At 50.4% G+C, this 13,440-nt stretch overlaps 1 protein-coding gene across 1 annotated transcript in view; it reads right to left on the bottom strand.

Annotated features, from left to right (window-relative positions):
- The window catches only part of LOC144125177 (uncharacterized), an 83,498-nt gene that overhangs the window by 55,164 nt on the left and 14,894 nt on the right, over window positions 1–13,440 (bottom strand). The window contains exons 5-6 of the mRNA XM_077658341.1: window positions 10,121–10,192; window positions 340–399 (exon numbers count right to left, since the gene is read on the bottom strand). Coding sequence (XP_077514467.1) covers window positions 340–399; window positions 10,121–10,192 — 132 coding nt within the window. The remainder of the gene's footprint in view (window positions 1–339; window positions 400–10,120; window positions 10,193–13,440) is intronic.

The following is a 13,440-nucleotide window of genomic DNA, read 5'->3' as shown; positions in this document are numbered from 1 at the left end:
ACTGCATCTAAAAGTGGAAAAAATTTGTTTTGATTCAAACTCGTGTCCTCAATAATGAAAAGGATCACCCTCTGGAAATGAATGGCAGTGTTGCACAGCCTCAGAGATCTGCGCTTCAAAACTGTTCTGCTGCCATCACAGTTTGTTGTGAAAACAAGCACTGGTACGGAAACCTGTACTTCAGTAACTGTTCCTTGTTTATAAAACTCAACATATAAAAGGGTCACTTGGACAGTTCTTCGGCCTCCTTATTTCCACTCCACCTAAATTACTGCAGTTTGTTCAGCTGATATGAGACACTGCAGTGCTGTCAATGCGCAATGAACTAGCTTCCCCCACCTGGACTGACTGTGAGTTCCAGGTGACCAGGAGCCTCAGCAGAGTCTTCTCCAGGGCATCCTGCACAGAAGCAAGAAGTATGCTTGTGCTGCTGCTTCAGCAGACTACAGTAAAACACTGTTAATTCAAAGTCATTGGGTTCACGAAAAATATCCAAATCAAGCTGATCTTCGAATTAACCACACATCACCAAAAAAAAAAAAAGAGGGCACCTAGGCAAAAAAGAAATGTCGCGGCAACACACTACCTTTAGTGGCCACACTTCATAATTACCATAAAATGAATGCACCTTTTTTCCCAAAATAATCTGAAAACTGGGAGGCGTTCATTAAGAAGGACTAAATATTCAATTTCAACATTTCAAAAATTTGAAGTGATAAAAACGAGACAGAAACTATGCCAAGGGAATCTATACTTAATCTGGTATGACTCACCTTCTAAATAGAACACAACGCACACTTCAGCATGATTTCCATTCTCAAGACCATGGTCAACTTGTTATGGTATAAATGCGTATAAATGGTATAAAACTTGTTATGATATAAAAGACCACACCTTGTTTTCCCCGAGGAATTATTTAAAAAAAAAAGCTGTGCAAGGGCCACACCCAAACTTTCCATGACCCACGCAAGAATAGCCTTCAAAATGTACGTGCCGTGGCCTCTGCAATCAGCTCTGGCTGCAAGCAACGGTGCGCTTGATTGCGGAGGACGCGTACGTGCTCAAGAGCTTCCAGGTGCTCCCCACGGATGGCGCCCGAGGCTGTGGCTCATCATCATCATCGTCAACTTCTTTCCTCAGCCGCGAGCTTCCGCTATCCATATCGGCATCAATATCATCAGCTTCAGGTTTTTGTGGCTGTCAAAGGCATGGGAGCTGTCATAGCGTATTAGTTCACCGTAGTTGTGGCTTTTGCGTGCTGCGGCCGAGCGTTGCAGTTTTAGCCCGATGGGCAAGCATCTTAATGGCTACAGGCTGGGAGTTTGCTGTTGAACACTGCAAGCATGCGGCGGACAAGAAATTCGACGTGGCCGAGAAGTGCGTCCGATGACGGTGCAACCAAACGAATGCATTGAGGAACACAAGCTACAAAAAGTGTGCTTTCTGAGCCAAGCCGCGCAAGTTTCCCGAAATGGAAGAAGAGCTGCTCTGCTATGCGATGGAAGTGCAGAACAACGGCTACGCGTTGACAACAAACATGCAGCGCGAATTCTTGTGGGATAAGAGATTGCAGAAGAGCACAACCCCAGCTCGGAGTCTGAAGTCTCCTCGAGTGACAATTTAACGTAGAAAAAATGCCGCTCATTCCTTGATTGGTGTGTTTTTACCTGAAAAATTTTTTTCACGGACATCGCGTGTATGCACCGCACACTGAAAATTAGCCCTCGAATCTGGAAAAAAAAGTACGGCCCTTACATGCGTTTATACAGCATCTTAAACCAGCAGGTACAACTCCGGTAGAGCTTCATAATATGTACTGTCCAAAAAGAAAGCACAACTAGAGGTAACTTTAGCACAACTTGCAGCTTTCAGTGCAAGGACCAACCACAACAAATTGCTACAGTGATTAATATGGCAGGTCACACAGAGAATCCCTCTGTGACAAGGTGTGGTTGCTACTGGTTCTCCAACCCCTTGTGGAATGTTCTTCCTGGTTTTTCGTCTCGTACACTGATGTATCGTAGTCTAGACACTGTACGGATGGCGTGTCATAGCACTGTTTAGTTATTTCGGCATTAGAGAAAGGGCGGCTACCAATCTACTATCATCATCATAAAACTGCCCATCAAAAAAAGAAAAAAAGCACATCTATCTACCGTATAAACGCGTGTAAGGGCCGCACCCAAACTTTCCAGGAAAAACGCAAGAATAGCCTTAGAAATACATGCGCACAGCAGCTTCGAGGTGCCGCCCATGGATGGCGCCCGAGGCCGCAGGTCATCATCATTATCTTTTCTTCTGCCGCGAGCTTCTGCTACTGTACTTCCGCTATCCGTATCGGCATTGGTATCGCCAGGTCTAACTTTGTTCTGTTCTGGCTGTCAAAGCATGCGTGTTTTGGTGGTTGTGTTAGCGTGGTCGCTCGGCATAGTTGTTGCTCTCGTGCGCTGTCGTTCTTCACTTTTTCATGAACTGCCTCCGAGCATTGTCACTGTTGCACGATGGGCAAGCACCTCAACAGCTACACGGCGGGCTTTAAACTGAAAGTAGTGGAGTTCACTCTCGAACACGGCAAGCGTGCCGCGGGCAGAAAATTTGACGTGGACGAGATGTGTCCGACGGTGGTGCGGACAAAGGGATGCATTGAAGAATACCAGCTCCAAAAAGTGCGCTTTCCGAGGCAGGCCATGCAAATTTCCTGAGCTAGAAGAAGAGCTGCTATGCTATTCAATGGAAGTGCGGAACAACGGCTACGCGTTGACAACAGACATTCTGCGCCTGAGGGCACAAGCCTTGGCGCGTGCTAAAAGCATACCGCACGAGGACTTCAAGGCTAGTGCCGGCTGGGTACGAAGATTTCTGAAGAGGAAGGGCCTATCATTTCGGCGAAGGACCACGCTGAGCCAGCAGCTGCCCCCCCGACTACACCGACAAGGTGCTCAGCTTTCAGAAGTATGTCATCGGTCTGCGTCGTGAGCACAACTATATATTTTCGCACATAGTGAACGCCGACCAGACCCCCGTGTGGTTCGACTGTCCCGAGAGCTGCACAGTTGAACTGAAAGGAAAGAAGAGTGTTTTCGCGCGGACAACCGGCGCGGAGCGCCAACGGTGTACCGTTATGCTGTGCGTCACCGCGGACAGGGGGAAGCTGCCCCCTGTTGCAAATGGGTTGCAAGCCCCAAGGGTAGCGTTGGCCTGGCGGCCTGGGGCACAGCTGGAAACATCCGAAGGTCCTGGCAAAGGATGAGTCGACTGGCAACAGAACAACTTGTTTATTCTGGCATCGCAAAAGAGCAGCCGGTCAGGGCGACCACGTTACTCGACGGAAGAAAATCGAAGTCTCTCTTTGGCGTCTGGGGCAGCTGCCTTTATACCCACGGAGTCGAGGGCAAGAAGGAACGGCTCGGGATGAGGCGCCCGATACGGCGACGCTCGGACATGTTCAGACGTGACGTGCGCGTCTGCCGGGCCGGCGCCGGTCAGACCTCCTCGCCTCCCAGTTGGGGAGCTCCTCTCCCCGGCTGCCGCGCTTTGAAAAGCGTGGGCACCAACATGCACACACATACACGCACACACGAAGACACGTGGCATTGAAACCTGCCTGGACGCGCTTGGTGGGAGGCGTTGCGGCAGCACTGAACGGGTCCAAATGACCGCCACTTTGAACGAAGCCCCGGCGTCCGTTGTATCCGCGCCGGCTATACCGCGCGTCGTAGGCGAAACGTAACAGACCGCCCCGCCGGGAGAAGGAGATCCCGATGGTCAGGGGACTGCATCCGCTGTCCAGAGGGATGTCGCTCGATGATGCTCGTAATCGAAATCGGTCGTCCCTCGGCGTTGCATGAGCGCAGCGCACAGAGAAGGCCTCGTTCTCAGGTTCAGGTTCACACAGGACACTGCAAAGTGACTTCGGGAGAGTTTCCACTTTTGTTCTCGTTCCCAGCAAGCGTTAGAACTACGCCGAAACGCAACCGCTCAGTCAGCAAGCACGAGACAACCCTCACTAAGCTCTGCCAGGCTCTTTCCCCTTTTATACTACTGCCTAGTTCCTTACAGTAGTCAAGCAGCACTCAGAACGCGTCTACAAATTGGAAAATTGCACTAGAAAGCACATTATCACTTTGAAACACTAACAAAAGCAATATGTTAAAAATCCTGCCTCAGGAAGAAAACATCAGTAACAAACAACTTTGAGGCGGATTCCTACGTTAGGGGCCTCGACTTAAGCCATCGGCGTTACCGTTGAGACTCCCCTTTTTGTAACGCACCTCAAAGGAATATTGTTGCAAAGCGAGGCTCCAGCGCAGGAGGCAGCCATTTTTGGGAGAGATGGTCTGCAGCCATTGGAGAGGGCAGTGATCCGTCTCAATGATAAACCTCGAGCCAGCTAGGTAGCATGACAATTTCTGAACGGCCCACACGAGACACGCACACTCTTTCTCGGTGGCGCTGTACGCCTGCTCACGACAGGTCAGCTTACGACTAGCATACAGGACGGGGTGTTCCACTTCTCCATTTTCCCTTTGGCACAGTACAACGCCCATGCCTCGCTCACTAGCATCGCACAACGAACCCTTTTGTGTAGTCTGGCGATCGTAGCATAGGCTGGCTTGTTAGGGCGCTCTTTAGGGCGCTAAAAGCTTTTTCCTTTGTCTCGCCCCAGACGACTGTTTGGGGCTCTGTTTTTCTTAGAGCATCCGTCAGGGGAGCCGCGATATCGGAGTACCTGGGGATGTACCTCTGATAGTAGCCGGCGACACCTAAGAACGACCGAATATCGGTCTTCGTGCGCGGTTGCGGGAAGTCTCGCACAGCGGCCACCTTTATTTCAGAGGGGCGGCGACGACCCTGTCCAATCACGTGACCAAGGTAGACAACCTCGGCCTGTGCTAATTGGCACTTGGGAGCCTTGACTGTCAAGCCCGCTTCGCGCAGGCGGGTTAGCACTGCTCGCAAGTGTGCCATATGCTCAGACCAGGATGCGGAGAATATCGCTACGTCGTCTAAATACGGTAAAGCGAATTCTTCCTGTCCCCGCAACACTTTGTCCATGAGGCTTGAAAAGCAGTATGGCGCGTTCTTCAAACCAAAACTCACAACTTTAGGACGGAATGTTCCCTCTTCTGTAAGTGGAACCTGCCAATAACCCCTGACAAGATCTAGGGTGGAAATAAACTGAGCGCTACTAACTTTCTCAAGGCGCTCCTCGATGTTAGGGATCGGATAAATTTGATCCTTAGTGATGGAATTAAGCCTGCGGTAGTCGACGCAAGGACGAGGTTCCTTGCCCGGTACCTCAACTAAAATCAAAGGGGAGGTATAATCACTCTCACCCGGCTCAATAACACCGAGCTGTAGCATTTTCTTTACCTCAGCCTCCATAATATCGCGCTGGCGGGGTGATACCCGGTACGCCTTGGATCGTACTGGCTCTGGGGAGGTAAGTTCTATATCATGAGTAAGGACAGAAGTCCTACCAGGCCTCTCATAGAACTGACCTTGAAACTCTTGCAAGAGTTGGTGTAGTTCGGTTTTCTGCTCAGGCGACAGCAGTGCTTTACTGAGTAAGTCACTAATGACCTGATCGGTGTCTTCCCTGTTCGTCACTGAGCCTAGTCCCGGAAGCTCGACCGGAAGCTCTTCTAACTTTCCCGTATCGGGCGTTTCCTCTCCAGTACCTGGTGCCTTCAACGCTACAGGCTCAATTTTATTCAGTTCGGACGTGCTCTGAATATCAGCTTGCTGCGCCTCCGACCCTTTCTCATTGTTCGACAACGTCGGCCCCGCAACTACCACCTTTGCAGCGAGCTCCCGAACTCTCGATCTGGTTAGGGCCTGAACGCTAGCCTCACCAAACAAAAGCCCCTTCTCGCGCAGGAGGTGATCGGACCTGTTCGAAAATAGGTACGGGTACTGGGGGGGCAGCATAGATGACACTACGGCCTCCGTCTCAAGTGCTCCGAAAGGTCCTTCAATAAGCACTTTTGCTACGGGCAGACACACGCTATGAGCTTCCACGGCTTGCTTGATCCATGCGCACTCGCCCGTGAACATATCGGGTTCTACGTAAGAGGGGTGAACTACATCTATTGTAGCTGCGGAATCACGAAGCACTCGGCACTCTTTCCCGTTCACGAGGAAGTCTCGCATGTAAGGCTCGAGAAGCTTCATGTTCTCGTCAGTGCTACATAATGACAAACACACGACTTTTCTTTTTGTTTCTGGACACTGCGCCGAAAAGTGACCCGGCTCCTGGCACGTATAACACACGCGCGCTTGCCTCGTCTCGAACCGCTTTCTGCGTTCGGCTTCGGCTGCCGCCGTCTCCTTACGTTCGGTCGGACTGCTTTCACTCGCATCCGCACTACGTGTGTCCCCCCTTGCTCTCATGGGTGTGAACTTCGGCCTCTCAGACTTGGAGCCAAATTCACCCTTTTGACCGTCCTTAGCTCCTCGAGCCCGACGCGTCACAAACTCCTCGGCTAGCTCGGCGGCTTTAGCCACTGTACTAACGTCTGGCCCATCCAAGACCCAGTACCGCACGTTCTCAGGTAACCGACTATAAAACTGTTCCAGCCCGAAACACTGCAGAATTTTCTCGTGGTCACCAAACGCTTTCTCTTCTTTGAGCCACTCCTGCATGTTTGACATAAGCCTGTAGGCAAACTCTGTATATGACTCACTTAATAACTGCCTTTTTCATTTTCCCGAAACTTCCGACAGAACGCCTCCGCTGACAGCCTGTACTTTTTTAGCAGACTCGATTTCACTTGGTCGAAATCCTCTGCCTCCTCTCTCTTCAAGCGAGCGACTACGTCGGCCGCCTCGCCGGGTAACAAAGTGAGCAAGCGCTGTGGCCACGTTTCCCGAGAAAACCCCTGCTTCTCGCAGCACGTTCGCTCAAAGTTAACCAGGAACAAACCAATGTCCTCTCCAAGCTTAAACGGCCGCATCAGGTTAGTCATTTTGAACGATACTCGTTCTCCTGCACCGTGTGCCTGACTTCCATTACGAGCGCGTTCCATCTCTACCTCGAGACGCTTCATTTCCAAAGCGTGTTGACAGTCGCGCTCTTCTTTCTCTTTTTGTTCTTTACGTTCGCGCTCGTCTTTCTCTTTTTGCTCTTTACGTTCGCGCTCGTCTTTCTCTTTTTGCTCCCTCTCCTCAATGGTCTCAAGGCATTCCGACAGCTCGTCATCCTCAGCCTCTAACTCAAGAATAGCCCTTAGCAGTTCTGGTTTTCTGAGTTTGTCTGAGACATCCAGACCCAATTCTCTTGCAAGATCCAGCAATTTCGGTTTGCGCAACGACTTCAAATCCATGGCTGCTCCGAATGCTGCTTTCTCTACTGCCTACTATTGTCTTGCCGCAAACTAACCCGGCAGCAACGACAACCACAATTACCAGCTCTGTTTCTGACACTAACAAAAGCCTGGCAAAACTCAGAAGAAGAATGTCCCGCACTCACCAAACCTCGCAGCCAAGAATTCAGCGCAGTCGTTCCGCTGCAGGCAACCAGTCATCACACAGGGCTCGTTGCACTGCTCCCGGATGGTCGTTGTGCTGCTCAGCATACAGTTGACCGCATATCTTCGCTGCTGGCCTCCGTTGTCGCGATCCCACCGCTGGCAACCAGTTGTTGCAAATGGGTTGCAAGCCCCAAGGGTAGTGTTGGCCTGGCGGCCTGGGGCACAGCTGGAAACATCCGAAGGTCCTGGCAAAGGATGAGTCGACTCGCAACAGAACAACTTGTTTATTCTGGCATCGCAAAAGAGCAGCCGGTCAGGGCGACCACGTTACTCGACAGAAGAAAATCGAAGTCTCTCTTTGGCGTCCGGGGCAGCTGCCTTCATACCCACGGAGTCGAGGGCAAGAAGGAACGGCTCGGGATGAGGCGCCCGATACGGCGACGCTCGGACATGTTCAGACGTGACGTGCGCGTCCGCCGGGCCGGCGCCGGTCAGACCTCCTCGCCTCCCAGTTGGGGAGCTCCTCTCCCCGGCTGCCGCGCTTTGACAAGCGTGGGCACCAACATGCACACACATACACGCACACACGAAGACACATGGCATTGAAACCTGCCTGGACGCGCTTGGCGGGAGGCGTTGCGGCAGCGATGAACGGGTCCAAATGACCGCCACTTTGAACGAAGCCCCGGCGTCCGTTGTATCCGCGCCGGCTATACCGCGCGTCGTAGGCGAAACGTAACACCCCCTATGTCATCCTGAAAAGAAAATCGATTCCTAAAGGCGTTTTCCCGAAGGGAATTGTAGTTCGCGCCCAGGAAAAGGGCTGGATGGACGATGAGCTTGTGCTCGACTGGGTAAAAAGCGTTTGGGAGAAGCGCCCAGGCGCCATGCTGGCCCGACGATCGCTCCTCGTCTTGGACAGCTTCCGCGGTCACTTGACGGGTAGGGTTAAGGAACGCCTGCGCGGTATCCACACAGACATGGCTGTGATACCGGGCGGCCTCACCGGCATGCTGCAACCCCTGGATGTAAGCATCAATCGGCCTTTTAAGGTTGAATTTCGAAGGCAGTATTCGGAATGGATGGCCAATGGCAATCACGACAAGGCGCCGACAGGGCGGCTTAAGAGGGCACCGCTCGCAACTGTGCTTGGATGGATTTTGTCCGCGTGGAATTCCGTGTCGACCGACATTGTAACCCGGAGTTTCAAAGTGACCGGGATTTCAAACAGTTTAGACGGGACCGAAGGCGACTTTCTGTGGGCTGAACATTTACCTGAACACAGCACCAGCTCAGAGTCTGAAGACTCCGTGAGTGATGCCTGAACGGTAAATAAATGCCGCACATTCCAGATTGGTTTGCTTTCACTTGAAAGAAAAATTTTTTTTTCGAAAATCGCGTGTATGGGCCGCACCCCGAAATTTGCCCCCCAAATCTGGGAAAAAAAGTGCGGCCCTTACAGGCGTTTATACGGTATAATGCAAGGGGGAAAAAAGTTATACTTTTAGCAGCCGAAGTAGAGGGGTGCATCTCTTATGAGAGTAAATACAGTACTTAAGTAATCAGGTACTGGTAACCTAACCGCTTGTAACCGCGGCTCACCACACAAAGAAACGTCATAGGCTGGCATGGTGTACAGTAAAGCCGCCACGGACATACAGCAAGAATGGTCACATTACAGGACACACACTGATGCTAGCAGAGACGGGGGGTACTTTGACGCCAGCAATTCTGCTAGATGTTGCCTTGACAAAGCCTCAAGAACAGTGGCACTAAAACCGGATCCCTTGCGGTGTTGCAGTGAAGCACAGCTTGTCGCAAGTACACGCTTTGGCCGTCTGTGAGCAGGATCGTGCACTGGTTTTTGAACTGGGTTTTTGTGCACTTTGCCTAACAAGCATCGCTCTGCAGGCGCCATAGCTTGACTAGCTTTATGGCGAAATCAGGATCAGGCATTTCAGCGTAGCATAGTTAGCCAGGCTGGTGCAGGCTGTCAGTTTGAATTATCCAACAATAGTCGCATTAGAAATCAGACGGCAGCAGAAATTCTTTCAATCATCGAAAATTTTGAATTAACCAAGTTTAAACTATCGAGGTTTTACTGTGTTTGTCTAACAGCATAACCATGGCACATCCGACACTGGTTTTCCCCCTTGTTTAGCGCAGTTTTGAATGGACACTTCTCTATGGATGTGTCCACACTGCATGCTCTCTTTTTCTGTACCGCCCCTCCCCAAAATTGTACCGCCCCTCCCCAAGTCTGCAACTGCTTGCACTCGGATTGACTTTCTGACTAACGCTACAATTCTTGAAGTACAAAGTGGCACAGAGAGCTAGCAGGCACTGTATACTGTGGCGCACAAGCATAGACTTTCTCCTTGGTTTGCAGCATGACCTGAGGGCCACACGAACTTCTGGCTGGTGACACCTTTTTAGAGCTTTCACAAGCCACATTTCAAGATACCCAAATTCTATTCAGAAAAACGTTTTGAAATAAGCAGTAACGAACACAACACAGTGCCTACTCCACAACATTAGATATGTTTGACTTCTTCAGAGACATGAGAGTGAGTTAGCAAGGGTTTTAATGCAACCACAAAAGCACGCTTTTTGCTTTCCTAGTGCAGCATAGTCAAATCTGTGCTCACCTGGACGGAACCCATCAACCGGCCGTAGTCCTTCATGCACACCAGCAAGCACCTCAGGGCTCCCTCGTCGGGCTGCAAGAGAGTACAGGGGATAACCACATCGCTTGCCTGACATAGATGGGCCAGTTTCCCTTTGCCCACATCTGATGGCCATGGCAAACAAAAGAGGAGCTAGGCTTCTGAGTGTATTGATTTGAGTACAAACTAGATGTGAAGTTTCTGCATGTACCTACAAGAAATACAATGCTCATCCCGAAGGAGGAAAAAAAAAAAACTTATGGCCCACAAGAGAGTGATGCTGTCTGTGAATTTGCCTTTCAGCATTTGGTAGCTTTGTAAGAAATCAAAACTACCACATATACATGTTTCCACTATGTGTTCAGCCACTCTAAACCAAACTGTGAATGGTAATGTTTGGTGTGCAGTGATGCTCCATTCGAGGAATTTTTCTTTTCTGGGGGAATCTGAGAAGTAAAATTTGGCGAGATAATTTCTTTAGGAATTTCAGAGAATTCTAAGAGCTGAAATTTTCTCAGCTTTTCAAACTGGCGGAGTTTTAAAGATGCGGTTGAGAAAAAGATTGAAATAGGAATTTGGAAGTCTGACGAAATTTTCAGTTACAGCATGGAACATCAGTGGTGGTGCACAACTCTCATTAAATACTTGCAACATTCCATCATCATGTGCATCATGTGCAGAATTATCATGCGGGTGCTTGCACACTATTCAAGAGCAACCACCCAAGTTACACCAATCCACCCAGCAAGGACAGCAAAAAGTTTGAGCTCTATTAGCATACGATAGAAACCTCGTTTACTTCCACAGCCAACTATGTACACCATGAAGCTTCCAACAAGCACAGAGCTAAGGTAACAGTCACTTTTTGCTACAGTGCTAACTATATAAAGCACAGTGGGCCAGCTTTGCAAAATTCGGCACCTGTACAGGAGCTGTGGTGCTGCTTCCTGTGCTGCACAATTAATTGCACAGATGCTTCCCCTCTGCACAGCTGTGATATGATCTAGTGCCACAACAGCACTTGCTATAATACACCCAGTTCTGCTGTCGCTCATGAGCATGCCATGAGACAGACACACAGGAAAACCCAAGTGACTGTGTGATCTACATTAAAAAGCACTTTCAGAGCAACTCGTACTGCTGGATGATTTCAACACAGGCATCCTCAGGCACGAACAGTACATTGATCATGTAAATGAGTGAGGATTCCTCCTGGAAAGAAATCGTTCTACAGTGAAAGCTCGTTAATTCGAACTTTTGGATAATTCGAACTGACCGTTACGGTCCGGCCACGCTCCATAGGTGTCTATGGGTAAACCAACTCGTTATTTCGTCCGCACGTCGGCTCCTCCATGGATAATTCGAACTGCGCGCCGCCGCGTGGTGATATTTCATACTTCACTACAAGCTTTCTTTGTGTAACGATAGGTGGCGCGAATGCTCCAATCCAGCTCACCCACTATCATCGCCATCAGCTCAGTCCCGGATGAGCGGAGCGAGGGGGCGAGGGCAGCGAGGTGTCGCGAGTAGCAACAGGTTCTTTTTCCTTGTGGGTTGCTCTTTGTGCCGGGTCGCCCTTTGTGTCGTGTCACTAGGCCTAGTATTTCCTTCGACGCTCCGGAATCGTCCTGCTGCTGTGCGATCCGTGCCTCGAGTCTTAAGAGCTGTTTCCTTCGATCGTTGCGGAGTTCGCAATGTCTTCTCGCGGCCAAGGCTACAGCGCCAAAACGCTCAAGGAGAAGGTAGAAATCCTTCGTGAAGTGGATGCCGGGAAGGCAAGCAAATTGGAAATTGCGAAGAAGCATGGCATCCCTAAAAGCACGCTCTCAACTTATATCAAGAACAAGAGAGCGATTGAGGATGCCTATGAAAACGAAGTTTTCGCCAGCAGTCGCAAGAGACTTCGGCCTGCGAAGCACCCGGAATTGGAGCACGCGATGGTCAGTTGGATAAGAGAGATGAGAAGCCAGGACATTCCAGTGAGTGGCCCGATGGTCATGACGAAGGCAGCAGACTACGCGCTTCGCCTTCACATCGAAGGTTTCAACACCTCAGAAGGCTGGCTTCATCGCTTCCGGGACAGGCACAACATCGTGTTTCGCGCTTTGTCGGGTGAAAGCAAAGATGTCAACAGCGAGACATGCACGACGTGGCAAATCGGTGCTTTGCGGGAGTACCTGGAAGCCTATTCGCCGCATGATATATTCAATGCGGATGAAACAGCGCTCTTCTACAAGCTGCTACCAAGTAAGACGATGACTTACAAGGGAGACAGCTGTGCAGGCGGGAAGCGTAGCAAGGAGCGCGTAACCGTCTTGGTCGCAGCAAACATGACCGGGACGGAGAAGCTGCCCCTGCTCGTCGTAGGTAAAGCCCTGAAGCCTCGCTGCTTCAAGAACATCCGGACGCTGCCAGTGGAATACACCGCTAATCGTAAAGCGTGGATGACGCGGGAAATATTCAGACAGTGGCTGATCAAGCTCGACTGCAAGTTTGAACTGAGTGGAAGAAAGGTTCTTTTTATTGTGGACAATTGTTCCGCACACATGGTTGATGTGGAACTGAAGACTATTAAGCTGGCCTTTCTCCCGCCGAACACAACTGCAGCTCTGCAACCCATGGACCAGGGCGTCATTAAGAATGTAAAGTCATTTTACAGGCGCCACATGTTGGAACGCTTGGTTTTGTGCGCGGGCACGGACTACTCTGTGACACTGCTCACAGCTTTGCATATGTTGGTGCGTGCCTGGGATCAGGTCACGGCAGCAACAGTTTCTAACTGTTTCCGGCACTGTGGCTTCAGTGTGGCCGATGAGGGCCCAGGCACGGAAGCAGCTTGTGAGCCAAGTCAGGAGTGGATCATCCCCGCAGGTTTGCGTGATGCGCTGGAAGATGTCAGCTTAGATGACTACATCGACGTAGACAACAATGCAGTGGTGTGTGGTGCTTTGACCGACGAGGACATCATCGCGCAGGTAACGGGCGAAGAACCTGCCGTCGATGACGACGAAAAAGACGACGAAGAAGAGGCGCCAGTGCGGCATTCAGCTTCGCAAGTGATGGAGGCGATCGGTGTCGCGCGCCTCTTTTTCAGTTTTGAGGAGGGCGAGGATGATGCTCTGCGTCAATGTCGCACTTTGGAAAGCAAAGTGATGAACATTGCTTTCAAAGAAAAAAAGCAGAAAGTGATCACTGATTACTTTCGTCAATGAATAAAGTGAGTTGCAAGTGTTTTCTAGCAACCCAGTCTCGTTTCTGGCGTTTTTTTTCATGCCTTTCGTTATTTCGAATTCGGCTTAATT

This window comes from Amblyomma americanum, chromosome 3 (assembly GCF_052857255.1).
Source record: "Amblyomma americanum isolate KBUSLIRL-KWMA chromosome 3, ASM5285725v1, whole genome shotgun sequence".
In the NCBI taxonomy this organism is placed as follows: domain Eukaryota; kingdom Metazoa; phylum Arthropoda; class Arachnida; order Ixodida; family Ixodidae; genus Amblyomma; species Amblyomma americanum.
The sequence above is the reverse complement of the archived record's forward strand: the minus strand, read 5'-3'. Positions and strand labels throughout refer to the sequence as shown.